Here is a 27640-nt window from a genome sequence, read left to right on the forward strand (position 1 = left end):
ACCCATCTGCACCTTCCCAGGCCCTTATGGATGAAAAGGCCCTTTCACTTCATTCTCGTATCTGATCGGAGGAAGAAACCAATGCAGCCTTATGTTTCCCCATTTTCTAGATGAAAACCCTGAGGCTCAGGTGCAGGATGGGATTTGCTGAAACCAGAACGTGCAGAAGCCAGAGGAAGAAGGTCTGCTGAATCAGACGCACTGCTCTCTGGTGGTTGGTGCTGGGGTTGCCATCACAGCCCCATGTCCGGCTCTGCCACATGCTGTCTATACCAGGGGTGGGCAAACTTTTTGACTCGAGGGCCACAATGGGTTCTTAAACTGGACCGGAGGGCCGGAACAAAAGCATGGATGGAGTGTTTGTGTGAACTAATATAAATTCAAAGTAAACATCATTACATAAAAAGGTACGGTCTTTTTTTTTTTTTAGTTTTATTCATTTCAAACGGGCCGGATCTGGCCCGCGGGCCGTAGTTTGCCCACGGCTGGTCTATACCCTTGGGAATATGATACAGCGCAGAGGATAAGAGCAGGGCTCTGGAGTCAGCCAGCCTGTGCTTGAAGCCCGGCTCTACCGCCTCGCTGCTGGGTGACATCGGGCCCGGTCCGTAAGCCCTCTCAGCTTCAGTTCATCCGCAAAATAGGGAGATCGATGGCAACCACCTCCTCAGCCTTTTGTGAGGGTCAAATCAGAAAACGCACGTAAATGCCGAGCCCAGGATCTACGTGCATAATAACTGCTTGCCCTGTATTTCTGCTGAACCCCTTTGAGCCTCAGCCTCGTCTATAAAACGGGGATAGGAAGCAGATGCACTCTCCAAAGGCCTCTGTGAAGCTCAGGTCGGGTGAGAGAAGTGGACGTGATCTGGTGCGAGCTTTAAAGTGCGCTACAATAACAGTATCTCCATCCGTTTGCGATGGCATTGGCAGTGTCCCCCGAAGAGCCGAGAGCGACCGGAAGGTACTGCGGGGTTAGGGGTTAGTGTTGTTAAACCAGCTCACAACGCTTCCTGTCGAGCAATGTTTGATAGCGGAAGCACAGGGACAGAACTGTGGGTCTGGAGAAGGCTGACGACTAGTTTACCAGGCTGACCAGGTGCTGAGCTCTGCCGGGCAGCCCAGCAGGAAGTCAGTCAACTTTCTCCAGTGAGCAGACACGCCAGGCTGAGCTTGGCCCAAAAGCGAGCAGAGGAAAAGAGGTTGTGGGGGTTTCTAGAAAGGCTCCCAACTCTTTGCCAGCAGGCCCCGAGTGCAGGCCCTGCCTGAACACCCCAGAACCTGTCAGCGGGGAGGAGCCTGGGCAGTTCCAGCTCCAGTGCTGGGGGGTGGGTCTGACAGGAATAGAACCTCAGCAGCTTTGGAACAAGGAACAAACGTGGCAGAGAAACTGCCTAATGTAAACACTGAGTCATTTAGCTCACAGCAACCCCGGGGGGAAGGAGAACGGAGCCGGAAAGAGAGCAAGAGAGCGGAGAGAGGTCTAAGGGAAGCCGGTCCTGACTGATCATCCTGGCTTATTATAGGGAAGGGCTTTTAGAGAAATCGCCGGGGAGCTCATTTTGAGTAACATAGTCCAGGCTTCTAAACATTAGTGCCTGGGGAGTCCCATAAAAATCGAATGCCCAGTTAGATGTATATGCACATTTTTTAATGGGGGAGGAGCCTTTGCATTGATCAGATTTTCAAACAGTGAAGAGCTGCTGGTGTAGATATGTAAATAGGAAGCTGAAATTTTCTAAGAAAAGGTATCTTTCTATTACTGAATTCTGGTTCTCAGAGTCATACTCTGGGGACTCTGGGCATCATCTCCTGGGAACTTATTGTTAGAAATGCAAATTATCTACCCCCAGACCAACAGAATAAAAAACTCAGGGGGTGGGGCCCAGCCATCTGCGGTTAACAGCCCTCCAGGTGACTCAGCGGCACTGCTCTAGACCCAATAGCACCATCTAGTGGTCACTCAGGTGCATCTCAGACAGAGGGCTTGGGACCTGCGCCAGCCCACCTCAGGCTCCCCTCCCCAGGAAGATCCTGCTGGGATCAGGGAGAGAAGCAACCTGCCTCCACCAAAATATGCCAAACCTCCATTCTTTCTGCCCGGCAATCCACTGACTTTTGGACCGGCTCCCTCTGCAGGCCGGTTCAGTGAGCAAAGACGGGATGAGCAAACAGGCTCATGACGCACCTTCGCATCATCCCTGAGCAAAGGTAAAAGGGGGTTGACTGGAAAGTCACAGTGCAACTCAGCAGCACCGAAAAGTGGGAAAAAACCTTATCACTGCTCGAAACCCCGGTATGTTTCAGAACACAGAATAGAATTACGCTAATTTTCCTTTTACATGTAAGTGTCACATAGGTGTTAAACTGTGTGGGTAGGTATATCCTATATAATAAAAGGCTAATATGCAAATGGACCGAACAGGGGAACACAGCGGGAGTGCTGCTCAGCCAGAAGCCCGGCTCACGATTGGCGAGCACAGTGGTGGTGGCGGGAGCCTCTCCCACCTCCGTGACTGGCGGGTAGGAGTGAGGGGTCCCAGACTGCGAGAGGGCACAGGGCCCCTAGTGTTTCCGTAAAAACCCACCCATTTTACAACTATGTAAGCAGAAAACAGGTGAATAAGAAGTAAGTTCATTTAGACATAAGGCTCCAAATGGTGGAAAGTAGAGGTTCTCCCCCGCCTGAGGCCAGGAGATTTGGGCCTCTCCTGACGGTCACTCAGCAGGCTCTGCCTGCCTCCAGGACTAGCGCACAGCTCCCCCGAGGAGACCACCCTCAGGCCTCTAACCAGGCCACGGACCACACAGGGAAACGCCGACCCGGTTTCAAGGCTCCTCCCTCCCCTGGTACCCTGGGGACTGGGGTCTTCAGCTGCCCATCGTCCCCCCTGAGGCCACCCAGCCATACCTGAAGGTCCTGCGCATGGCTGGTGACCGGGAGCGGCAGGAGGAGGAGCCAGAGCTGGAGCGGCTGCGGGAACAGAGCTGCCGACTGGCCTTGCTCGGTGGGCTCTGGTAGGGGCAGTAGTCAGAGCGAGGGGGGCTGACCCCGGAGTCGTCGTCATTGTCCTCCTCCTCCTCCTCCAGGAGGAAGCTGCTCTCGCCACTGCTGCTGCTGCTGTCCTCAAAAACAGTGTCGTATTCGGGGCTCTTGCACAAGGCCAGGTCTTCGTCCTCCAGGGCGGTCTCCAGGAGCCCAAAGTGCTTGGTGAGGCTGGCGCGGATCTCGTGGTCTCTCAGCAGCAGACTGTCCTTGGGGAGTGCACCTGCGTGTTCCTCCCAGCCCGAGGCCTGCGCCTCGCCCTGCAGGGCACCCTGCTGGGGCCGGTCCTCAAGGTGGACCCCAGATGGCTCCCAGGACCTCAGCACCTTCCTCTGCAGGGTGCCCTCGGGCTTTGAGCACCTGGCAGTAGTCATGGTCTCCAAAGGAACAGGAGAAGGGGCGCTTCTGGTCGGCCTGGGAGGCGGGCCTGAGCGGTGGCATGCCGCAGTTGGGACAGGAGCTCACTCCGCTCCGGGTGCTGCTTCGGCAGCTTGTGGGCCGCCCCTGTGGCCGCCCTGAACTGGAGGCCCTCCGGGGTGGGGAGCCTGGGAGCTATGTCTTGGCCTGGGCTGTGCTTGATGTCCGGCTTGAAGGGGTCCTCCTCTGTGGGCTTGTACGGAGGGGTGGTGGGTGGGGTGAGTCCTACCCATGCAAGAGGAGACGCATGTGAGGTGGACACAGATCACTTCTCCAAGAGACACTGAAACCCTAGTTTGGGATGGCAAAGTGGGACCCCACTTCCCAAACGCTATGGGATGGCAGGCATCACTGATCGGTTACTGCACTCCTGGCTGAGCCTGGGACTCCTCGGAGTCCACCATCCGTTTTTCGGAGCTGACATGTGATGAGACCCATTTGCCATCCCTTCTGTAGCCTGGCGATGGCAGCCGAGGCCCCCGACCATCCAGGATAACTTCCTGCTCCCCATCCAGTCGTTCAACAGGACCCCCCAGCTGCCTCCCTCCTGGATTTGATCACCCCGGTGTCCTTAGTGCTCCTGCATCTGACCTTGGCCTCCATCCTCCCCCACGCACAAGAGGGAACTTGATAAAACACCCAGATCGCTTCCTCTCTTGGGCTCCCCAAGTCTATAGGATCAACACCACACCCCTCAGCCTGGCATTCCTCTCAGCCTCTTGTGGTTGCTCTTTGCTGAACCCCCAGTTCTGCCAGGTCACAAGGCTCAGTGAGCGGTCCCCTCAGGGGCCTCTGTACTTTCCCTCCTCTTGCCTTTGCTCCTGCTGATTCTGCTGCCACAGATACCCTTCTCCTTCTTTGTCTCCCCAACTCCCACTCACTCTGTAAGGCCAGCTCCAATGCCCCCTGCAAATCTGCCCAGGCCCCACTTCTGCCCCTCGCACCGCCCCTCTGTGCCCCCAGAGCTCTGCACATACTTTGGAATTAGTGGGAACGAAACAGTACTCATCATGGTGTGAGTCTGTCTCCCGCATAGGACTGCGGACTCCTTTGGGGGAAACGGTGGCTCTGCCTTTGCTGAGCCCGACATCAGCTCACAGGCCGGTTGGCCCCTGAGTTTCCTCCTTATAACACCCTCATGATGCATCTCAAGACCTGGCACAGCCTGTGCCACAGTGGCAGGGAGAGCTCAAGGGGGCACCCCTCACTGCCCGAGGGGCTGCTCAGTGTGGGGGACTCGTTGCTAGGCATTGTGCCAGCTCCCCCGAGGGCAGCCCCGGCTCACCTGCCGTGCCACAGAGCTCCACTGTCAAGGTCTGCTCAAAACTCTTCTTGCCAAAAGGAGGGTCACTGGTGGGCGGGGAGGACAGAAAGGAAAGAGGCCGGTCAGCAGCAGGCCCCACCTCCCCGAGCATGGGAGGGGGCAAGGGGACACCGTGATAGACCCTGGCTCTGCTGCCCCTGGAAGTGAGGCCTGGGGAGAACTTGCTGGGGGTCCCCCCTCCCCTTCCTGGCTTTTAGAGGAAGTTCAAAGCTGCAAGAGAGATGTGCTGGAGAGTGGAGAGAGGGCAAGGATCGTCAGCCTCCTTATTGTATAGATTGAGCATCTGAGGCCCAGAGAGGGAGACTGACTTGCCCAAAGCCACACAGCATTTCCAGCTTTCTCCCATCGAGAAAAGAACTCCTTCCCTGGTCCTGGAGAGGACAGCCTACAAAACGGTGGAGGCCTTGATTCCCCACCCTTCCCTGCAGAGCCTAGTGCCTAATAACAAACTCCCTTCTAAGGGAGCCCAGCTCCGAGGGCCCCGGGGGCAATGAGGGCACGGGCATGGGGGCAGGGCCAGGCTCAGGACTGATGGACCACCCAGCCTCCCCCCCGCCCCGACCTACACCCCCAAAAGGACAAAGTCTCATGGACTAATAACCTGATAATTTCCAAAACCTACCTTTGTGACAAGCTCAGCATGAGGCACCTGGACGAGTCTGAAAAGAAGACAAAAAAGAAAAAAATTAACATCCCTCAACATAGCACCATTAGCAAATGCTTCCCTCAGGAGGAGACCCCAACTGGTACCAAGCACAGCTCCCCTCAGCATGCGACCCAAAAGCCTCTGCCATTTTTAGGGAACAACCCAAAGCCACCTTCATCCCCGGGTCTCAGCAACATCAGCTCCCGGCAGATCTACTCCATTTCCCAGAAAGAGCAGATGAGTGCAAAGGGCGACCCCTCCTGGCCATACAGGGTAGCACAGGGGGAAGAGCTGGGAGCCCAAGGCCAGCGGCTATGAGCTCTGGCACCCATGGATGCAGGACTAACCAGCTGAAGGGATCACTAGATATCTCGGTGCCTCCATTTCTGTGTCTTAAAATGGGGATTATAACGAGTAATTATAATCGTGTGAGGGGTCAATGGGGATCATCTGTGTTCGACCAGTGCCTGGCACAGTAAGCACACAAGTACACAGAAGAACAGATAACGATAACTCTTAATAGTATCATCACTACTGTTACTATTTAAAATTCACCTTCATTGTGGAGCTGAATTTATAGACACACCTTCTGTCACATCATCACCCACGAAGTCTTCTTTAGAGCACTTATCACAATATGTAATTATCTTCCTTTTGTGCTTACTTTTTGGTCACCTGTCTCCCCCACTGAAACACAAGCCCCATCAAGGCAGGCATCTCCCTCCTTGTTCATTAAGTGGCGTCTGGCCCATGCATGGTGTACGGGTAATTCCTGAAGATCTGCCCAGCTAGCCCATTGTACAGAAAGGAAAGTTGAGATCCAGAGAGGAGAAGGGACTTGACCAATGCAGGGCTCCCGGCTCCCAGCACAGGGGGGTTCACCACCTCCCACCCCTGCCCCTCTCCTGCAGACGGACTCCGACTACCTCTGGAAGGGAGCCTCGGGCAGCTGGGGTCCTCATCCGTGTCCCCACACCCACTCTCACAGGGGCTCTCCAGAGCCGGGATCTGGGGTCCCCGGGGCTGCTGCTGGGCTGGGCCACTATCCTCGTCCGTGGGGCTGCCCTGCTCCCCCTCCGTGTCATAGGCCTCGGGAGCCAGGCTCAGCGAGGGCAGAGCTCCTTCTCCTTGGGGCTCTGAGGGGCCCAGCGACTCATCGGTGAACGTCAGCCAGGGGCCCAGCTCCGGGTTCAGTCTCCTGGAACGCCGCACGGGGCACACCGAGCTCTCCAGCTTCCTCCCCAGCTTGGTCCACGGCAGGCCTCTGCCTGGCCTTTTCCAGCCCCATTCTTCCTCCTCCTCCTCTTCTTTTTCTTCCTCCTCCTCCTCCTCTTCCTCTTCCTCCTCCTGCTGCAGCCTAGCCAACCGGCTGACATGACCTTTCACCTCCAGCCGCAGTGGGCGCAGGCTGCGACTGGGCCCGGTGCTCTTGGGTGAGGCCGCGACCCTCACCTCCTCCACGGGACACGGGCGGCCCGGGGAGGCCTGACCGTCTTTGGGCCTGTGCTGGGGCCTGAGGGAGGCGTAGACAGGCGTGGCCAGGCGGTAGGGTTTGCTGACATCACAGGGGACATCTTGAGCCAGAAGTTCCCTCAGGATGGAAAACTCAGCCCATGTGGCTTTGGAAGGGTGCGGGGACCGGGCCCAGGGTCTGACCTGCTTGGAGGGGTTGGTGCAGGGTGGAGGGGCGGGCTCTGAGGCCTGTGTGGACAGCTTCCTCTGGGGGAGGCAGTAGGTGTGCATGTAGCGAATGAGCTGCAGCACGGCCTGCATGTCCTCCGGGGAAACCTGGGCGCCAGGGCCTGCCCTGCCCTGCGCCGGGGAGTCCCAGGGAGAGGCTGGAGCTGGCTGGGGGCTCAGGCAGTCCTTGCCCGGCTCCTCATCTTCCTTGGCGGGGAGCCGGGGAGGCAGGGGGGCTGGTGGCTGCAGGCCCCTCTCTGGGGAGTGGGCTTTCGCCTGGAGGCAGGATGGCACCGAGGTGAGGTGCTTATGCAGTTCCGAACAACTCCGGCTCTGAGGCTGCGTCGTGGGGGCCTTCTTCTCTTGGGTGCTGTCCACCTAGGAAGGAAAAGAGCCCAGAGTGAGGAGGGAGGCCCACCCTGCTCCTCCCCTCCGCCCCACCCCTGCAGCCACTGGCCGGGCTCAGGAGGATCATCCAACACCGCCAGGTTTCACTCATTGTATTCCCAGCACAGAGCCTGGCCCTGGCTGTGCTCAGGCGATGAGGGATGGAGGGACGAAGGGACGGCTGGCCTCCTAGCCTGGATTTCGCCCCTTCCGATTCACAGCAGAGCCTGCCCTGCCGCCCCACAGCCCTGCCCGCTGCCTCAGGAACAGCGCCAGGAAGCACACTGTTGGCTGCCCGAGGCAGGCGTGGGAACAGGGTTTAACTATAGATGGGCACTGGGGGTCTTTCTGAGATGGAGGAAATGTTCTCAAACTGGGTTGTGGTGATGACTATGCAACCCTGTAAACTTACTAAAAATCACTGAATTTTATTTCCAAAACAGGTGCCTTTTATATGTGAGTGGCACCTCCATAAAGCTGTTAAAAAAATACAAAAGAGCCCGGGCCAGCATGGCTTAGTGATTGAGCATCGACCTACAAACCAAGAGGCCACGGTTCAATTCCCGGACAGGGCACATGCCCAGGTTGCGGGCTCAATCCCCAGTGCAGGAAGCAGACAATCAATGATTCTGTCTCATCATTGATGTTTCTTTCTCTCTCTCTCTCTCTCCCCCTGTCTGAAATCAATAAAAATATATATTAAAAAAGAAGAAGAAAAATTCAATAGCTTCCCAGTGCCCATCGGATAAAGTGCCCGTGGCCAGGTACTGGGGGGCCCTCTGAAATGTGGCCCCAGAGACTCTGACCAGCCTCCCTGTCCCCACTTGTCTGTCCAGGGCGTTCCTCCAGGGCACCTGTGTCATTGCTGGGGCCAGAAGGGCTATCAGGTGTGTCTCCCGTCTCTGGGCCACTTCCTAGCCTCCCACAGGCAAAGAGCCGGCTCATCAAGGAGCCGAGCTGCTGCCTGCTCAACAGAACAGGACATAAGGGGCAGACCTTTGTTTTGGGACTCAGCCAGGAAGAGGGCATGGGGACAGGTTGCTACACAGAGCCCGAGCCCGAGAGAGGCCACCCCACTTTGCCGCGAGGTGGGACTGCAGGCCAGTCCCTGCAGGAGTGTCCCATGGCAGGAGGGGGAGGGCTGCGTGCAGGCCGTGAGTGACAGGGGCGCTGGGAAATCGCCCCCGAAACCTCTCCTTGGAAGTCTCGGAAGACGGAGCCCAAGGAGGGAAAAGGTCTGGCTTAGCTCCTGGGTGTTCATAATACAGCTGCCAACTCCCCAGGGCTCCCCCGAAAGAAACCCAGCTCCTTACTGTGGTCCCCAAACCACGGGGTCTTGTTTCACGCTGTCACCACATGGAGAAAGCCCCCTGAGGACAGGCCACGTGCCCCTTGTCCCTGCTCTAGCCCCGTCTCTGACGCTGCTGAACATGGGTGTGTGTGAGAATGTGCGGGGCTCTTCCCGGAACCCCGGCCTGGGCCTGGGTCTCATGAAGTGCCTAGCACACCAGGTACAAGGACTGCCCGAGAAGCAAGGGGGGAAGCAGGAAGTCGACTAAACTTGAACCCCCTGACAGGAGCTGAAGGCTGCACCCCCACCCCCAGCCACCTGGGGCCAGATGGGTTTGGGGCATGTGCAGAAATACCTTGACACAAGGCCGCTGACTTTTGGACCTCAGGCCAGCCCGGCGCCAGGCGGCCCCTTCCTTCTGGGAGTCGGAGCTGGACGCTGGGTAGGACGTGGCAAGCAGGAGCTTCTGCAGCTGCGGGAGAAACAGAGAGAAGAGGAGCTGGGCTGAGCCACAGCCAGAGGCCATGGAGGACGGAGAGGCCCGAGCCCCAGCCAGCCCCTCGGACTGACCACGCCTGACCCGGGTCATCACAGGACTGGGAAAAACATAGGACGGGCACTTTGATCTAGACTATGTTCCCAATACACAGAGTGGGGCAAAGGTAGGGTTAAAGTTGTTTGTATGAATACACAGTAATAATACAAGAATAAACTCTGTGTTTCGCGGACTCAGAACTGGAATCCTGCTTCTGTCCCACCCTGCACATCACGCTTTAACAGAATGGGCAGCCATGATCCAAGATCTGGTTGGGTTTCTCAAAGGCACAGATATTCTTCTTAGGTAATTAATTTTGAAAAGGATTTACCTTTTATTGCAGCGGTTCTCAACCTGTGGGTCGCGACCCCGTTGGGGGTAGAACGACCCTTTCACAGGGATCGCCTAAGACAGTGGTCGGCAAACTGCGGCTCGCGAGCCACATGCGGCTCTTTGGCCCCTTGAGTGTGGCCACGAAGTTTCAATCGCACTGTATGTGTGCGCCCGCACGTGGTATTTTGTGGAAGAGCCACACTCAAGGGGCCGCAGTTTGCCGACCACTGGCCTAAGACCATCGGAAAACACATATATAATTACATATTGTTTTTGTGATTAATCACTATGCTTTAATTATGTTTAATTTGTAACAATGAAATTGGGGGTCACCACAACATGAGGAACTGTGTTAAAGGGTCGCGGCCTTCGGAAGGTTGAGAACCACTGTTTTATTGGGATGCATGTGTGTGTTTGGGTTGTTAGACAATCAGCTCTCTGCACTTAATGCTACACACATAGCACCTCTGGCCACCCAGTGTTTCTACACAAGAAGCATGTGACACTTCATCTTGTCTGGCTTTTCTCGTTTTTCTATAAAAGCTGCTGAGATGCTTACACGTCTGCATCCAGAGGGCAGGCATGCAACACATCACAGCCGAGACAGTAGGGAGCTGAGTGCAACTGGAGTCCTACCAGGGATCCCATCTCAGACCCAGCCGTGAGCAAGCCAGGAAGTAGGGCAGGTTTTTGCTAAAGCACCGAGTGCTTCCCTGGGGGTCATATCCCCCAGGTGGCCCCAACAAGGAGTGCCAAAGGCCCAGGAAGCAGAGAAAAGGCCATTCCACGCTCCTGTAGGAGCTGGAGGATCCCCATCTGGACCCCACACCAATACACACACATCCGTGATTCTCTGACGTGGACAGGAAAAGTTCTGCGGACTGGAGGGAAGGGACCTGGTTCTGGCCCACCTCAGCCCCTCACCATGAGACCGTGGGCAAATCCTTTCCCTCTCTGGGCCTTGGTTTCTCCATTGGAATAACAGGGGCAGGTAGATTAGATGACTATACCTGAACCTTTTTTTTTTTTTTTTTTTTTTTTTTTTACTTAGGAGTCCCTCTAAGAATATGCTAGAAGCTGCTGACCTCAGAAAAACGCACAGGTTTGTAGAGGTCCATGGGTCTTTGTCAAGCCAATGGTGGGCTCTCTGGCATCCATGACTCCAGGCTAAGAACTGAGCATGTGGACATCTCAGGGCCTTTCTAACTCTGACCGTCTACTAGGAGTCTTTTTCCTGTGTGCCTAGCACAGTGCCTGAAACACTGCTCAAAAACGTGTGGAATGAAGGCAATCCAGGCACAGGAGGGAACGGTCTGTGACCAGTAGGGGTCGCTCTCTGCCTCTCAGAGGTTTGGTCCCGCTCCAGAGCCCCATACAGAAATGGCACGGAGAATTCCCCTTGTTACTACCAGTAATGGCCGTGCCAGGATCATTACTTAGAGAGCATTTATTGAGCAACTTCTGTGTGCCAGGCCCTGTTCTAAGCGGTTTACGTGTATTACCTACAGCCTTTGAGATAGGCACTGTTTTTGACCTCACCTTACAAACCAGGAAGCTGAGTCAGAGAGGTTAAGGACACACAAGTGTTAAATGGGTGTGGAGGGTGGGGAGTGGGGGTGGGGATTCAAACCCAGGAGGTCTGATTCTAATCTTGCAGGAAGCAGGGCCCTCTCGGCAGCAGCCACAATGTGGGACTGAACATACTCATGTGTCCAGCACATCCAAGGTGCTTACTAAATGGTTCACGCTCCTTTGGGGAACTTAGAAGCAGGAAAGAAGGAAAGGCGTCCTGGGTTCAGTGTCCACTGGCACACCGACTTGCTGTACCACAGAAGGGGCCTCCCCACTCTGGGTCTCCGTGCCCCATGGTCAAAGGCCTTTCCAGCTCAAAACTCTCCATGACCCAAGACCTCCTCAGTTCCGACAGGCTGACTTTCTGGGTCTCGCCGGCCTCCAGGAGCCATAGCACCAAGGTAAGGAGCCCAACACAGGTGAGCGTAGCTGGACTTCACGCCCCAGGACATCTTGGCCTTTGTACCCTCAGCCTGAGTCAAGGGCAATGCTATGAGCAACTCGAGGTCTAGACCCCTCTGAGAATCTCATAAAAGCTGAGACCGTCTCCCCAGAAAGCTGTGACCCCGTGTGCACATTCCCACATTCTGCATATACTCACACAGAGAGCATTTAACTTTTGCTGATGGAAGTATAAACCAGTCCAACCTGTTTGGAGGGCAATCTGGAAGTATCTGTCTAAACTGGAAAAAAAACAACCCATGTATCTGTAGACCCAAGAATTCCATTTCTAGGAAATTTATCTACTCACATGTGTCAATGGCCACTGAGCCAGGACAGTGACTACAGCACTGTAGCAATAAAGGAGTTGGAACAACAGAAATATCCATCAACAAGGGGATTGGTTACATAAGCCATGGTATGTCCTTACAAAGGAACACTATGCAGCCAAGAAAAAGGATGGGACAGAGCTACCTGCACTCATCTGAAAGCCTTGCAAAGACACGCAGTTACACTGTGAAAAGTAAGGTGCAGAGCAGAATATAATGTAGGCTCCCTTTGTGCAGTAAAAAAATAAAAAGGTGGAAGAGGAATAATGTCATATAACAGATCAGTAACCACAGTACGCTCTGGGGAAGGAAAAAGCGATCGTGAGATAAGTAAGGAAGTTTTGCTTCTCACTGTCACATCTGCTTGAGTTTTTACTGTGTGTGTATGTATAATTTTTTAGGAAAATGCTTGCATGTAATTTCAAGGTTCTGCAACACAAGGTCAATCCATGAAATCTCCAAGGGCCTGCAGATGTGTGTGAAGCCTCTGTGGCTAGTCCAGCTGTGCGGGTGGTAAAGGTGGGGCCCAGGGAGGCCTCCCATCCAGGCTGTCTTCTGTGAACCCCATTGCCCCTGATGCATGGAGACCTCTACAGGGGCTACAGTCGGTTTCCCAAAACCCACCAGCCCTACAGCCAAGCACCACACCCCAGGCCACCACCATCTCTTTGATTGGAAATAGGTTCTCACCAGCGAGAGCTCATCCACCTCAGGGGCCCTGGCCGGGGGGCTCTCCAGGGAGGGGCTGGGGGGCGTAGATGAGGGGGCGGGCGAAACTGAAGTGCAGGACGGTGTGTCTCCACCGTCCAGGGCTGGGAAGGCAGCCAGACCCACGTCATCTTCAGGGATGTCATCCAGGGTCTTGGTGAGCGCTGCCAGGAGGGCCTCATTCTCACTGTCGATTATCTGAAGTAGGGAGCACGGTTGGAACAGAGAGAGAATACGGTTAGTCATACCTCAGCTCAGCGGTTTTCACGGCAGAAGCCTGCTGTGCACAGGCAGCTGCACCATCATCACTCTCCTGCCAGACCCTCTAGGATGCTTCCCCCATCAGATTCTCACAGAAGTGCTGCGGTAGAAGATGCCCAGGAAATGTGTTATCCACTCCAAGAATCTCAGAGTGTAGGAGCAGGCAGCAGGAGATAGGAAATGGTCTTGCCCTGGGAGTCCCTGTCTGGGCTGTGCGCTACCAAGACCAGTCCCCTCTCCCAGGGACAGCAGCTCTGCACCACAGCCTCCCGCATCCAACCCCTGGGACAGAGCCCTGAGGCTGGTCTATGCCCCTGGTAGCAGCACCCCATTGCGGGTCCCAGCGGCTCTTACCCTTGGGCCCAGGCAGGCAGTGGAAAGGGTGGAAGCTTCAGGGTTCAGCCACGACAAGGACAACCACAGCTACCATCTCCCTGCGGGCTCCCAGGGCCTGCCCGCCTCATTCACTCACAGAGAGGTAGTTGGTGTGGTGGTTAGGAGTTTGGGCTCTGGAGCTGAGGTTGAATCCCAGAACCCATACTTTTCAAATATGTGTCCTTAGGCAAGTTCCTTAGTTTTTTCCATCTGTCAAATGGTAATACTTACTTCATAAGGTTATTGTTGAGGACTAAATAATTTAACATATAAGTACTTACTACTACTACTTACTACTATAATTCATGTGATAATGGTGGTGATGATGGTGATGGTGATGATGGTGATGATGGTGATGACACTGATAGTGCTGATGATAATAAAGATGATGGTGGTAGTGGTGGTGGTGGTAGTGACCATTCCTCCCACATCTCTTTCCTCCCTCCCTCCCCCTAACACATACGTACTAAATGGCTACTCTGTGCCTGGCGCTGACTGGGCACTGGTGATACAACATGCCGAGACCGGTACAGCCCCTCATGGAGCGTACACTCCAGTGGATAAGAGAGTTAAACAAGGAAACAAACAAGATCATTTCAGGGAACCAGAGAGGCTGGGAAGAAGATAAAAGGAAGCTGTGATGCAGAATAAGAACATGGTGAAGGTTTACAGGTTATTTTGGGGGGTCAAAGAAGGCTGTGCAGAGCAGCTGAAACTTACACTAGGAGCCCTGAAAGATGAGAAGGCACCAGCCAGGCAAAAGGGGGAGGAACGAAGGTTCGAGGCAGAGGGAAAAGCAAGCACAAAGGCCTGGGGCAAAGAATTTGGCTAAAAAGAGCAACAGAACGGCTGCCTCACAACAACCTGTAAGAGCCGGGTGCCATTCCAATCTCTGTCTCACAGTTGGGGAAACTGAGGCTCGTAGAGTTTGAGTGAGGTGTCCAGGGTCACACAGCGAGTCCAGGACAGAGGCAGGGCACCGAGCACTCCACGCACAGATGAACCAGACCCTTCCTGCTCTGATGTCGAAGATCCACAGCAAGGAGGGCCAGGGAGCACCCTCCCAGCCCACCAGCCCACGCCGGGGGGCCCGGACTGGGGGCCCGGACTGCGGAGCTCACCCTGCTTCTCGGCGAGGCAGCGAGGACCCCATTTAGTAACCCCTGGTTGCTGGGCCTGTCTGGCAGCACATGCTGTCACATGATGCCTCCCCCCGCACGCTTTCCCACCCCAGGTCAGGCTGTTGATCCTTCCTTCAGGAAGTTCATCTGAAATACGCATCCCGTGACAGCCTTTTGGCCCCACTAAATCTGTTCCAGGCCTCGCAGCCGGAGCAGCAGCTGAGTGATTCGAAGGGGGGCACGGGGAGAAGAGAACAAACGCGTTTGTCATTTTTGGGACACAGCTAAGAATAAAAGAAAGGTCACAAGAAGGTTTTGCTTGGGCCTGACCTGAGCCCTGGGGATGAAGAGGACCAAGGGTAGATCTGGACCCATGGACTCTGGCTCAAGAATGCAGTGGAGCCCTGGCCAGTTTGGCTCAGTGGATAGAGCGTCGGCCTGCGGACTCAAGGGTCCCGGGTTCGATTCCAGTCAAGGGCATGTACCTTGGTTGCGGGCACATCCCCAGTAGGGGGTGTGCAGGAGGCAGCTGACCGATGTTTCTCTCTCATCAATGTTTCTAACTCTCTATCCCTCTCCCTTCCTCTCTGTAAAAAATCAATAAAATATATTTTTAAAAAAAGAATGCAAGGGAGCTCACTTGACTCCCCCCACCCTCCCCAACCAAAGACCGGAGCCCCCATGGCCCCAGAGCAATCTGTCTAGCCCGACAGGGAGTTAAGGTCTTGGAACCTGGGGCTCAATGACCACTCTTGGGGCTGACCGCTCGGGGCTCGGATCTGAGCCTCAATGGAAGTCATGATGAAAGCGCTTCCGTGCCCAGACGGTGCCTGAAGCATGGGAGGCACCCAGGCAGATGTTTTGAGTGGAAGAATGAATGACCCACACAATGCATTCTGGCCACGAGGAGAGACTGAGATTAGGGTTTCAAAGAACAGATTCTAGAGGAATGTTACTCAGAAATGATGTCATCAAGCACTGGATGGAATGAGAATTCCCTTTCCCAGAGGTGGCCGATGGCCCAGAGATACTATGAATTATCGCGAATATCAGCAGATCCCTCCCGGATCACACAGAGACCAGGGATGTTAACCACGTGACCTAAGTGTACCACTCCCCTTACTGCTAAGCAGCGGTGGCTGTTCCTTCCTCGCCAGCATCTTTCTTTCGTTGCACAGCCCTCCAGGCAACAATGGCCAGTGCAGCACAGCTGGCGCTCACAAGGAAACTCAGTTGCTGTTCTTTTTAGGGTGGGGGAATGAAGGTCCAGGAAAGACACTTGTCAAGGTCACACAAGACAGCAAGTCAGAGGAGGGGGTCAAGGGCTTACTGTGTGCCAGGCGCTGTGCTCAAATGGATACAAAATGGCAGAGACCTCAAGAAGCCCCCAACAGGTTGGCATCAACAAAATAACTAACCAAAGGCCTCCGCCATCTCCTCAGCCCTCCCTGGGAAGAAAGGCTATTCCTGCCCACAGCATCATCCCATCGGCACTGTAGGATAATACAGTACAGAGGCTGGGCCAACCCTCTCCTCTTCCTGGCCCATTAGCTCTACTCCCCCAGCTCTGCTTGGGAACGGAGTGTAAATTAATGGAGAGTTAATCAGCGGAGGAAGGGATATTAATAGACTCAGCCCCACCCCCAAGCTTCCTGAGCTGATTTCAAGCTAGAGGAAAGGAGTCTGTACGAAATCTGGGGGGAAACGCTTCATTTTGGGCCCAGAGTGCTTGAAGGAATGTCACAGGGCAGAATTTAGGCAATCAGGGTGGCAAGGACACTCTGAAATCCTCTACTGTCTCGGGGGTGGGGGGTGGGGCTTTAACTGGAGCCTGGGAAACCCAGGAAATCAGTTTCCCCCTTTTTTACTGGGAGTCGGTCCATAGATTTCATCCGAATCTAAAGGACCCTGCGACTCTCCCCCAGCAGATTAAGAACCACTGATTGAATCCATGTTCCCTCTTCATTGCTCACATGGGGAAACTGAGGCCCAACCAAAGGAAGCTAGCTACTTGCCCAGGGCCACACGGCACAGCTGACAGAACAGCCAAACGCCTGCTTCCTCCAAAAATGCTTACCAAGTGCCTGTGCGGGCCCAACCCTAGGCCTCTGGGCAGAGCCCCCGAGGCGTTGTCAAACCTGTCCCAGTAGCTTGTTCTTCACCCTCCCAGTCTGTTTCCATAGCCATGGTGTCATTTGACTGTTAGTTCACACCTGTGACCCAAGGCAGCACTGCTCCGAGTCCCACTGGTCAAGTGAGGGAGCTACCCCAGCTAGTGGCAGGAGGCGGGTAGAACCTATGGCCCCCGAGTCCCAGCTCAAGGCTGTGGACTGGCTCACACCTGGCCCTTGGCAGGAAAGAAACATTATAATCGGTGCCTTCATACGACTGAGTCCCGACAATGGGTGAGGGCCCACACTCATGAATGAAATGCTGTTTGTCCTCCAGGGAGCTTGAAGTCTAAAGGACACATATAAACACACACGTGTGCACACATATGCACATACACACACACACAAGATGCAAACCCACGAGAGGAAGTGACTGACCAACTTCCTTAGAAGGAGCCAACATGAGAGCTGGGCACTGAAGGATGTAGTCACTTGGTAACTACGTATTAAGCCTGAGAAAGTGCCAGGCTCCGTGCAGAGCGCTGGGACTGTAACAAGGCACAATGCCATCAGGTCCCCATGCCCATGGGGCTCACGAGGGGGCAGGGCGGGAATCAGGCACCGATCACATAATCACAGGCACAGAGGCGCATCCATGTATAATGGGTGGAGCTGGCCTAGTCTTGGCAGCAGGTGGGGGGCACAGGCCAGCAAGGGGAGAGGGGCTGGGTGGACAGAGTTCTGCATAGTCCTAAGCATCAGTGAGGATTCTGCCTTTCTTGCCAGCTGGGAGCCTGGGGGCGGGGGGGGGGGGGGGGGGGGCCCCAAGCTGACTTGTGTCTGAGACCATGTCATGCACATAGTAGGACCTTGGCAGGATCTTGCTAGTGGGACTGGCCAATCTCTGGGTAAGCAGGGGATGGTCCCCACGCAGCATCTAAATCCCTCTCACTCATCAGTCTCCACACATAAAAGCATTTTCTGGAGATTGGCGCCCTCTGAGGGAGGGAGCAGCATAGCGTAGGTCTCATTCCCTTTGTTCACGTAAAGAATGAAGGTCACCAGATGGAGCCAGACCTGGAGTCCAGCCCTGCTGATCCTCATGGGGTTGGCAGAGAGGCTGTGTAGCAGTGAGGGCTCTGGGTTCCTAGGTTAGTCTACACCTTGACCCTCCTAGCTGTGGGAGCTTGGGCAAGTTACTTAACCTCTCTGAGCGCCACTGTCCTCACCTGTGAAGTGGGTTATTAATAGTCCTTTACTCATATATCAGAATAGCCTTGGGAAAAAATCAAACTCCTTACGTTAGCCCACAGAGACCCTGCATGATCTGGCCCTGCCTACCTCTCTGACTATCTCCTGGTCTCCCCTTAGCTTCTACCCCTCAGCCCTTCTGTTCCTGCTTCCCAGCTCTGCACGTACTGTGTCCTCTGTCCCTGCTCTTTGGTCTCCACGAGGCTCCTCCTTCTCACCGTTCGGCTGAAGCATCTCCTCCCTGAGGCCTTCCCTGACACCCAATCTTTAGGACCCCTTCTCGTTCCAGTTCACTTCCTTTTGTGCCCCCAATGCAATGAGCACAGTTTGTTTATGTGTCAGCTGATCTAGGGTCACTCTCCCCTCTAGGCTGCTCAGGGCACGATGAACACAGTGCCTGACACACAGAGTGAGCTCGTAAACATGTCTAGAGGCAACGCTATCATCTTCCGCACCATCCGAGGTGATGCTATGGCGCACCTGCATGGCAAGTGGCACATAGGATGCTGTTGTTGTTATTGCTACAGGGCCAGACAGGCGCAGGGAGCTACGTCTTCTCCCCCAGCCTTCATGGGGGAGCACATTTCAAGGAAAGAATAATGAACTTGAATGTACCCATCACCCAGCCTCAACAACATGGCCAATCGCCTTTCATCTATTACCCTCCAGGTCACCCACACACCCACACACGCAAATGCACGCAGAGCTTGCCTTATTCTTTTTTGTGTGGGAGTTCATTTGAGCCAAACTGATGACCTGTGCCAGGAAGCAAGATCTCAAATGCTCCTGAGCTTGCTTTATTCTGAAGCAAACCTCAGACATCCTAGTATTCCACGTTAGAGGGCTTCTTAAAGGAAACATCACCCAGTATGTGCCCCGGGGCTGGGAGCTTGCAGGATGAGAGGCATATGTATGCACAGCGGTTCTCGGCACTGCCTCTTTTAAAGACCCTCTAGGCTCCCATTGAAAAATGGAGATAACTATACTATGTCTGAGAGTTGTTCAGAGAATTAAGTGAATTAATACATGCAAGCCGGGCAGTCCTGCCACAGAGCAGCTGCTCAGTAAACGTGAGGCATTCCCATCACGGCATCATCATGGCTATAAAGCCCTGGCTTGGGAGGCAGGCCGACTGGGTTTGAATCTAGCTCGTCACTGATTAGGTAGATGGCCCTGGCGACATGCCTTCAACCCTCCGAGCCTCAGTTTCCTCATCTGCAAAATGGGGAAATAATCATGCCTGCCTCACAGGATAGAGAAGAGAATTGAGCGAGCTACCACAGGGAAGGGAGGACTTGGAACCTGCCCTGACCCGCAGAGGGACTGGGTTCTGATTGGGATGGGGGGCGGGGGGGGGCACAGAGAGAGCAGCTCCTTCTCAGCTCCTCACTTTCCAGACTTTCCAGAGGGCCTGGCAAGGACGAGAGCTGCCGAGATCAAGTGCAGATCCAGGGCGAGAGACACAGTCGTAAGAGCTTTGGTAGTCCCAAGAGGAGACCTCTTTGCGTGAGCAAGTGCGGAAGAAGGTGGTGCGAGCAGAGCCAGGCTTTCAGGGGCAGAGGGGGCCACGGCTGGGCAGGGACAGCGGCTCGGGAGGTCATACCTGGAAAAGCTCCGAGTCGTCGGGGCTGTAGTGGCTGGGCTCAGTATCGGAGCTCTCGGGGCACCACTGCAGCTCCTCGAAGCAGGTGGCCGAGTCGAAGTCGCTGACATCCAGCTGGGAGAGGTCAAGCTCTGGAAAGTCGGCGCAGAGTTGCTCCTCCTCGGACCCCACACCCTGAGGAGACAGGAAGGAGGGAGGCTGGTCAGAGCTGAGCTTGGCTAAACCCAAGTGGGGACCATCCTACTCATGATGTTGCCAGTCCGGGCCTTTGGCCGCCCTTGGCCAAGGCCATTTTGCCAAATGACCAAGAAATGTCAAGTTCTGCCCCACTCTCTTACATCTTTTGAATGTACCAGGAGCTAAGCCAGGCCCTGGCAGTACAACCCTGCCTGCTGTTCTCTCCCCTTCTCCTCTGCACTCCTATATATCCCTCAAGGCCCTGCCCACGTAGCCCCTCTTTTCTCTTAGCAGCAATGTTTTGTTGAAAACTTTATGAGGACCTGTAAATAGAGACCTACTCCTTCCCATACCTGCCCCCAGCTGAAAGGAGATTTCTGGAAGACAACAATCTCTCCATATTAATAAGGAAGCAACAAAAATCGCAATAATAATAATAATAATGGCTGATGTTATCGAGTGAGGACTATGTTTGGACACTCACTCACCCGTGTTCCCAGGGACTTGACAGGAATATCTGTAAAGTCTAAAATGCGGAAGCCCACCCATCATGAGACAACAGGTAAATAAAACTAGTATCGCCTGTATCATGGAATCTTATGGTGCTGTTGAAGAGAATGAGGTGGCTGAATATACTCTTTAAGACATGTTAGACAAGAAACTAAACTGCAGGATATCAGTAGGTATTCCACGTGTGTAAAGAGAAAAAACAGGCTACGCGTTTCTCTGTGTACCGTAACAGGGCCACGCACAGGAAAAGGTCGCAAGGCCCTGAGCCCACCTGCCAGTGTGGGTGCGGATTCTGGTAACATCACTGCCTGAACCAGTGCTTCTCAAAGGGTGGTCCCAGGACCGGCGGTGTCAGCAGCAGCTGGACCATGTTAGAAATAACGCAGGTTCTCAGGCCTAACCCCAGGCCCCCCCGAATCAGAAGGCCAGCGCTTTCTCATCCCCATCTCCCAAGTTTAACAGTTACCAGTAGGAGGGCTGCCCTGCCAATTTAGAAACAGCCCGAGTTGGGAGACTGACACTGAAATGGAGTCCCGTAGGCCCAGGGGTCTGGTGGATCTGATTCATGAGCCCCGGTCATGAAACCCTGGGCCAGTCCCTTCACCTCCAAATCTCAGCTGCCTCATCTGTAAAATGGGAAACCCCCGCCTGCCTCATGAGGTTACGATGAAACAACGGTATCGCCTGGCTCGGCAAGCGCTCGAGAAATGGTAGCTCACAGCCATAGTAACAAATTTTTTTTCAATAATAAAAACAACAGCATTTCATGGCAGGCAGAGGGGGCAGAACTGCATTAGAGAACAAAAAAGGAGCTTATGTGACAGGAGAAATAGGTTTGGGAGGCCTTTTCCTTAATTGTTCCCACTTACTAGGCCTCATAAATTATGAATAAATGTATATTATTAGCTCAACTTGACACAGGAAAAAGGCTTTTATCCGAATTTAGGTCAAATGTCTTAATTGGCATTTTGCAAGAATCCGGCATGCATGGGTAGCAAGCTTCTCTCGAGTGGCCCGCCCCCTGCTCAGGCCAGGGAGCACGGTGCTCGGGCAGCCTCTGTCTTCAGGGACGCCCCCAACCACCTGAGCCCCCACCTGCCCAGTCTTTCTCCAGCCCACGTGCACTCAACAACCACGAACACTGAGCACCGTGTCACTCCAGGCCCTGCCAACACCCTGACCACCACTCAACTGCCTTGGCCGCGGGGACATTCGGGTGGATTCTCAGCCCCCTCTTGGGGACTTCCTTAGATGGACGACTGGTTTGGTTTTAGTTTTTGGCTATTATGAAGTCTACAATGTTTGTAAGTCTTTGTGTGGGCATATGTCTTTATTGCTCTTGGGTAAATACCTAGGAGTGGACTTGTTGGGTTCTATGGTAAGTGTGTGTGTGACTTACAAAAGCTACAACTTGTTTTCCAAAGAGGTTGTACCACTGGACATCCCAAACGGTGTGAGCGTTCCAGTTGCTCTACACCCTCACCAGCACTTGGCATTGTCACTCATTTTAATTTTAGCCACGCTAGTGGGTGCACTTAGTAACTGCTACGAGCCAGGCACAGTGACAGAGAAGACTCAGTTCATTCCTTCACGAGTGGACATCTTCGTGGGGGAAGAAAACACATAAATATTTCATTATAGATCATGTTAGTGCAGCTGAAACAAACCAGGTGCGCTGATGGAGGCTAACGAGGCGGGTATCTATCTTAGTTTGGCCGGGGGCGGGGGGCGGCGGAGAGCAGTCAGGAAAGGCTTCCTGGAGGAGCCGGTACCTGAGTTGACACTGGAAGGAGGAGCCAGGTGGTGGAAGACGTGGGAAGAACGTTCCAGGCAGAAGGCCCAGCAAAGGCAGAGGCCCAAGTGGGGACCAAGCCCAGAGCATGAGGCACTGACCAGATGCCTTCAGAGAGGCAGGTGGAGGCGGATCAGGTAGGGATTGTAAGAGATTTGGGTTTGCTCCAAGTACGATGGGGGTGGGACCAGCTTAGAAGCAGGCAGATGGGTTCGGCAGGTTTAGCATCCAAAAGAGGGGCAGGAGGGACACAGGAGGGCCCAACGCAGAGACAGGAGGGTGCTGGGCAGCTGGGGCGTCCCTGGCCAGCAAACCCCCCAGCAATAACCTCTGTGGGGAGCTATTCCTTTATGTTCGGATCCCCTTCATCCCAGTAACAGAGCACCTGGCTCTGTAGGACTTGCTTCCTGAGGCTTAGAAATAACGTTATCATCAGAATCCCAGACAGGCCAGGAATCAGCAGCCCTGAGAGGCTGTCCAGGCGAGTTATCGTGGACAATTTGGGCTCCAGAGGCCCCTTCAAGAACCAGACAAAAGCTATGGAGAGCTTTTACGCTCTCCATAAAATACGCGTGTGCGATGCATACATGTGCAAGGAATTGGTACTTAACTTGTAGGCCTTCAGAGATGCTGCCTAAGAACTCCTGTCTCCCTCCTTCACTCTGCAGACATGGAAACTGGGGCCCACGGAGGATAAAGGATTCACCGAGTCACCCAGTGACTATCCTTCCCTTCAAAACCATGTCACCTCCTTTACTAACACCCATAAAATGCCCATGACTACTGCCCTTATTGATTACCCATAGCAGCTCGACACACTCCAAGTGTGTCCAGGACATAAAAATGCAGAAACCTCAGCTCTGCGGCCTTGTCAATTAGGGCTGAGGCCACTCTGGCGAAAACCCTTTAAGCACCGCGTGAGCAGTGAGCTCCCGGCCTTCTCTATATTAGGAGAGGCTTCTGAAGGGGCGCCGGGATGACCCAGTTCTCTCGGAAAGGTCTGACTCGAGGCCTTCTTGTTCTGTACCTGCCGCCTGCCGGGGGCCCCGCAGTGGAGCTGGGAGGTCACAGCACAGGACCAGGCCACTGCTATTAGTGAGGCTTACGACCTGCCACGGGCCAGGCTGCGGGCAGCGCATGCATCTTCCCATTAGATTCTTAAAACAAGCCTTCAGGGCAGGTGTCACCGTCCCCACGTGACGAATCAGGAAACTCGGAGATGGAGTCACTTGGATGAGTTTGCTGGGGCTTGAACGACAGAAATGGGTGGCCTCACAGTCCCCGGCCAGATGTCGGGGATCAAGGTGTTGGCAGGGTTGGCCCCTCCCGAGGCCTGTCTCATTGGCTCGAGGACAGCTGTCTTACCCCGCTGTCTCTTCACATGTTTTTCCTCTATGTCTGCCTGTGCCTGTGTCAAATGTCCCCTTTTAAGAAGGACACCAGTCATACAGGATGAGGTCCCACCCTGGTGACCTCGTTCTAACTCGATTACCTCTGTAGAGACCCCATCTCCAAGTAAGGTCACATTCTGAGGTCCAGAGGTATTTTTTGGAGGGCACACTTCAACCCATAGCACCCAGGATCCCGGAAAGGTGAAGTTGAGGTTCAAATCCAACTCTCTTTGCTCCCTACAAAGCCTGCTGTCGTCCGACATCCTGCTTCTGAACGTGAGAAGGAACATTCAAGACCATTTATTCCCATTCAGTGATGGGGAGACAGAGCTACAGACGAGGGCTGAGAAAGACCCAAGTCACACCGCAGGTTCAGGGCTGAGCAAGACAGGTGAGGGGCTAGATATGCTGTCCTGTGCACTGGCCTCACCCGGACGGCCCCTCAGCCCCTCCCCCCCATAGGTCTGCTCACACCCCTGCCATGAGGGCCTTCCGCACCCATTTTTCCAGCAACACCACACCCTGCTCAGATAAGGACCGTGGCTGCCCCAAGCCAGGGAGATAAATGCCCCTGGCAGTGAATTAATGGTGCTTCATCCAGATTCACGTAAGTGGCTTCATTGGAAGCCTGTGTATCTTGGTGGAAATCGATTCCCTGCTTAAGAAAGAATGCATCTCCCAGAGAAATTGGTGGCTCCACTTTCCTGACTGCAATCAGCAAATCGCCTCGCTGAGTGCCGGGCCCAGAGAGCATTTTCTGAGTTACTGAGTGGAAGGAAGCAGGAGGGGGAGGGGTGGCGGCAGTGACAGAGCTTGGCTTCTGGGTCTGTCCCTACTCACTATGCATCCTTCCATGAGTCACCTCCTCAGTCGGGTTCTCACTGCCCCTTCTGGAAAAGAGAGCGTCAAACAGACAGACCATATGGACCCCTCTTGCTCAAGCATTTGATACAATTCCGTACGAGTCTAATTTCTGAGATCCACACAGGCTTGGAGGAAGGATTTAGGTAAAACAGCATTTAATGAACAAATAATTTACAGAGGGGAAGCCAAAGGTGCAGAGAGAAGGACTGTCTTGGAACGGAAAGAGGCCTAGACAAGGAGGACAAAGAACTAGCCCCTGGCTTTGCACTAACACTAGGCCTTTGAGGTCAGGGCATACCTTTGGCTGCCTCAGTTTCTACTGACAAAATGGGGAGGAAAAAAAGTATCCTACCTCACAGGGTTTTTACAAAGATGAAGTAACACGGGTGGGAGCCTCGCATGTGTCAGACACCCCAGCAGTGATGGTCAGATACCGCACTTGCAGTTGACATTCAAGTGACATTCACAGCCATGGTCTTATTGGTACCTTCCCAAGATGCAGGGAGCAGTCAATGGTCGGCATCCCCATGTGACTGATGGGGAAACTGGGGCTCTCAGAGGGTCCCTGCTTCTCGAATTTGTCTTCTGACCCTCCCCCTCAGTCCTAAACCTACTGGTTCTTTTATCCTGTGTCCCTTCAACCTCCACCAACCCCCGACCCCAGGGTCATCAGCGCTCACAGTATCTGTCGAGTGATCATGACTCTATTTCCTGCTGAGCCTGAGCCTGCCCAACATGGAGCCGAATCGATGAGACCCGGCCTGGTCTGGGCTTGTGGCCCTGTGACCTGCCTTGGAGGAAGGAAGTGAGGGGTATTCATGAAGCCCCCACAAAGCCATTTCATTAGACAATCTTCTCCTCCCACCGCTGTTACTTGGCTGGCCCCCCACCTACCGCCCTTCCCAGTGGCGGCAGCCCGAGCCACCCTACCCCTCTACCCGGGAGGTTCACATAAGCACAATCTGGCTAATTTATGTGCTTTGTCCAGGGGCCACAACAGGTTTGACTGGTTCAGAGGGGAGGGGAGGGAACACCAGGAATTTGCCGGAGCATTTGGACAAGGGGGCTGGAGAGCAGGCAGTCATCTTTGTCAGCACCCACGAAGAGCCTGACTAAGAATGAAGCCAGCACAGGGAATGCAGAACCACGATGCAGAGAGAGGTAGATTCCCCACATTAAACAAATAACTTAAACACGTGGATCCAGCTGTGCCTGAGCCAGGCTAGTCCCCATCCATACTCTGCAGTTTGTGAGTAAATTTCCTTTCTAGATTACATGCCAGTAGGAGTTTCTGTCACCTATCAGTGAAAAAGTTATGACTAACGCATCTTTCTTACATTAAAAAAAAAAAATCTAATCTTTCCAGTCTATTAACTTAGTTGAAAACTTCTAAAGAGGCTTCTAGGAGAACAGTAGGAAAAGTAATTGGTCTTAGTTCCCACAGAAATACTTACAGCCTCCTCTGAAATAGGACTCGGGAATCCTCAACACAAGGTTCGCTCCAGAAAAATCAAGTAGAAAACAGAGGGGCCCTGAGCCCAGCTTAAAAGAGCAAAAGAGCCTGAACTTAGAGACGAACCAGACCATTGAAAGGATCTCCCACAAAAGCACTCACAGCTACACATGCCAGCCTGGCATTCAAGGCCTTTCCCATGTGGAAGCATCTGGCCCACACCTGCTGGCACAGGTAGATGGCCCTGGCGACATGCCTTCAACCCTCCGAGCCTCAGTTGAAGCCCCAAGCCCCAGCCATGCAGCTGTAAGGAGACCCAACAGAGGGTCACCAGGCCTGGCGAGAGTGGGTTCTCCAGCCCAGAGAGCAAAATGGGGTGCAGTGTTCAGTACGGAGCGACAAGGCCAGGCCAGACCCAGCCAACCAGAGAGGATGGCATTACCAGTGACCTGGGGAGGGCAGCTCTGCATGGTAGGCAGGGCAACAGGATGGAGGAAGTTGGGGTCCCTGTGCTGTAACTTACCAAACTGGCCCTGGGACATCTACCTCTGCTGTGACAGAAGAACTACATGGAGCTTGTTGAACTTTTTAGTCATTTGGGGGCTGGGAGGTGGGGTCTGTTATTTGCAGCCAATGCTAATCCTAACCAGGCCCCCTCTCAGGCCTTTGGTACAGCGGAGCTCCCCTGACCAGGCTCCACCGAATCAACCAGCCAGGTTAAGCAACATCCTCCATCTCCTCCGGTAAAAACGCCCAAGGTGACCTGGAGCCGCAGGAGATGCTGTACGTCACCCGCACGTCTGCTCCCACCACTGGGTTGTTTGTTTACTGGGAATCAGTTGTGTTTCTTCCCAAACCCATTGATTACTATAATTACAAAAATATAATTAAATGGTTCATACACCGAAAATACGAGTACAAAAGAAGCGATTTCAAGGGAAACTACATTGAAGGCTGTGGAAGGATTCAATAAAGTTGAGATGTTTGTGGGTTTTTTTTTAAAAAAGTGCTGTGCCCAGCTAGTGTTGCTCAGTGGTTGAGCATTGACCTATGAACCAGGAGGTCAGGGTTCAATTCCCTGTCAGGGCACATGCCCAGGTTGCAGGCTTCATCCCCAGTAGAGGGCCTGCAGGAGGCAGCCGATCAGTGATTCTCTCATCATTGATGTTCCTATCTCTCTCTCCCTCTCCTTTCCTCTCTGAAATCTATGAAAATGTATTTTAAAAAATAAATAAAATAAAAATTTAAAGTGCCATAAAAGTATGTGCTGGTGAGATAATAGTAAAAGATTAGGAGAAATTGGCAAGAATCTGGAAGGACTCTGCACTCAGATTTGTTTGACAAGATCCTAAATTCTCGATCCCACTGACTGAATCCCCACTCTGGAACTGGGAGCCCTGGCACTGGGGGTGTAGTCTACCCAGAGATGTCCTGGATTTTCAGTGCCAGCACCAGTCTTCAGCAAAAGACTGGCAAAATGAATGGACGTAACACACGGCTTCATTAAAAGATAATATTAGGCATTAAGTTTTATGATTTTGTGTTTTCACTGACACTTCCCTCGGAATTCCCCTCTCTATACCTCAGCCCCCAGCCACAGTTCCCACTCTCATCAGATAAGGTGACTATTGTATAGGATTCCCACCTCCACAGCCCAGGAAATAAATCCGCACAATGGACTGCCAAGCCACAGAGCCAGGGGGTGGGGCCCTGGAAGAGCTTGTATTCTAGAGACTAATGCCTTATTTTGCAGGTGGAAAGAGCGAACGGGGAGTCACCCAAGATCCGCAAAGCCAGCTTCTTCCTGGCAGGGCCAGGACACAAACTGGGATCTTCAGGTCCCCATCCAAAGCTCTTTCCAAAATGACAGGCCGCTTCCTCAACAGCTGAGGCCTGAACACCAAAATGTTTTCTGTTAGCTCTTCCCCTTTTATTAAAGGCAAGGGAAAGTGAGACCGAGAGTCTCCTGGGGCCGGTGTCACCTCACTCAGGCATCTCCTTTCCCACTCCCTGTTGCCTGCAAGC

At 53.8% G+C, this 27640-nt stretch overlaps 1 protein-coding gene across 1 annotated transcript in view; it reads right to left on the reverse strand.

Moving 5' to 3' along the window:
* PPARGC1B (PPARG coactivator 1 beta) overlaps window positions 1-23249 on the reverse strand; it is a 25820-nt gene extending 2571 nt beyond the window's left edge. Inside the window, 11 exon segments of the mRNA XM_023761222.1 lie at window positions 2182-2185; window positions 2909-3396; window positions 3398-3469; window positions 3471-3685; window positions 4746-4810; window positions 5407-5443; window positions 6357-7488; window positions 9144-9260; window positions 12689-12904; window positions 19429-19602; window positions 23184-23249. Of these exon segments, the coding sequence (XP_023616990.1) occupies window positions 2182-2185; window positions 2909-3396; window positions 3398-3469; window positions 3471-3685; window positions 4746-4810; window positions 5407-5443; window positions 6357-7488; window positions 9144-9260; window positions 12689-12904; window positions 19429-19602; window positions 23184-23249 (2586 nt within the window).
* Window positions 23250-27640: the final 4391 nt, after the last annotated feature.

This window comes from Myotis lucifugus, unplaced genomic scaffold, assembly GCF_000147115.1.
Source record: "Myotis lucifugus unplaced genomic scaffold, Myoluc2.0 scaffold_202, whole genome shotgun sequence".
NCBI lineage: Eukaryota > Metazoa > Chordata > Mammalia > Chiroptera > Vespertilionidae > Myotis > Myotis lucifugus.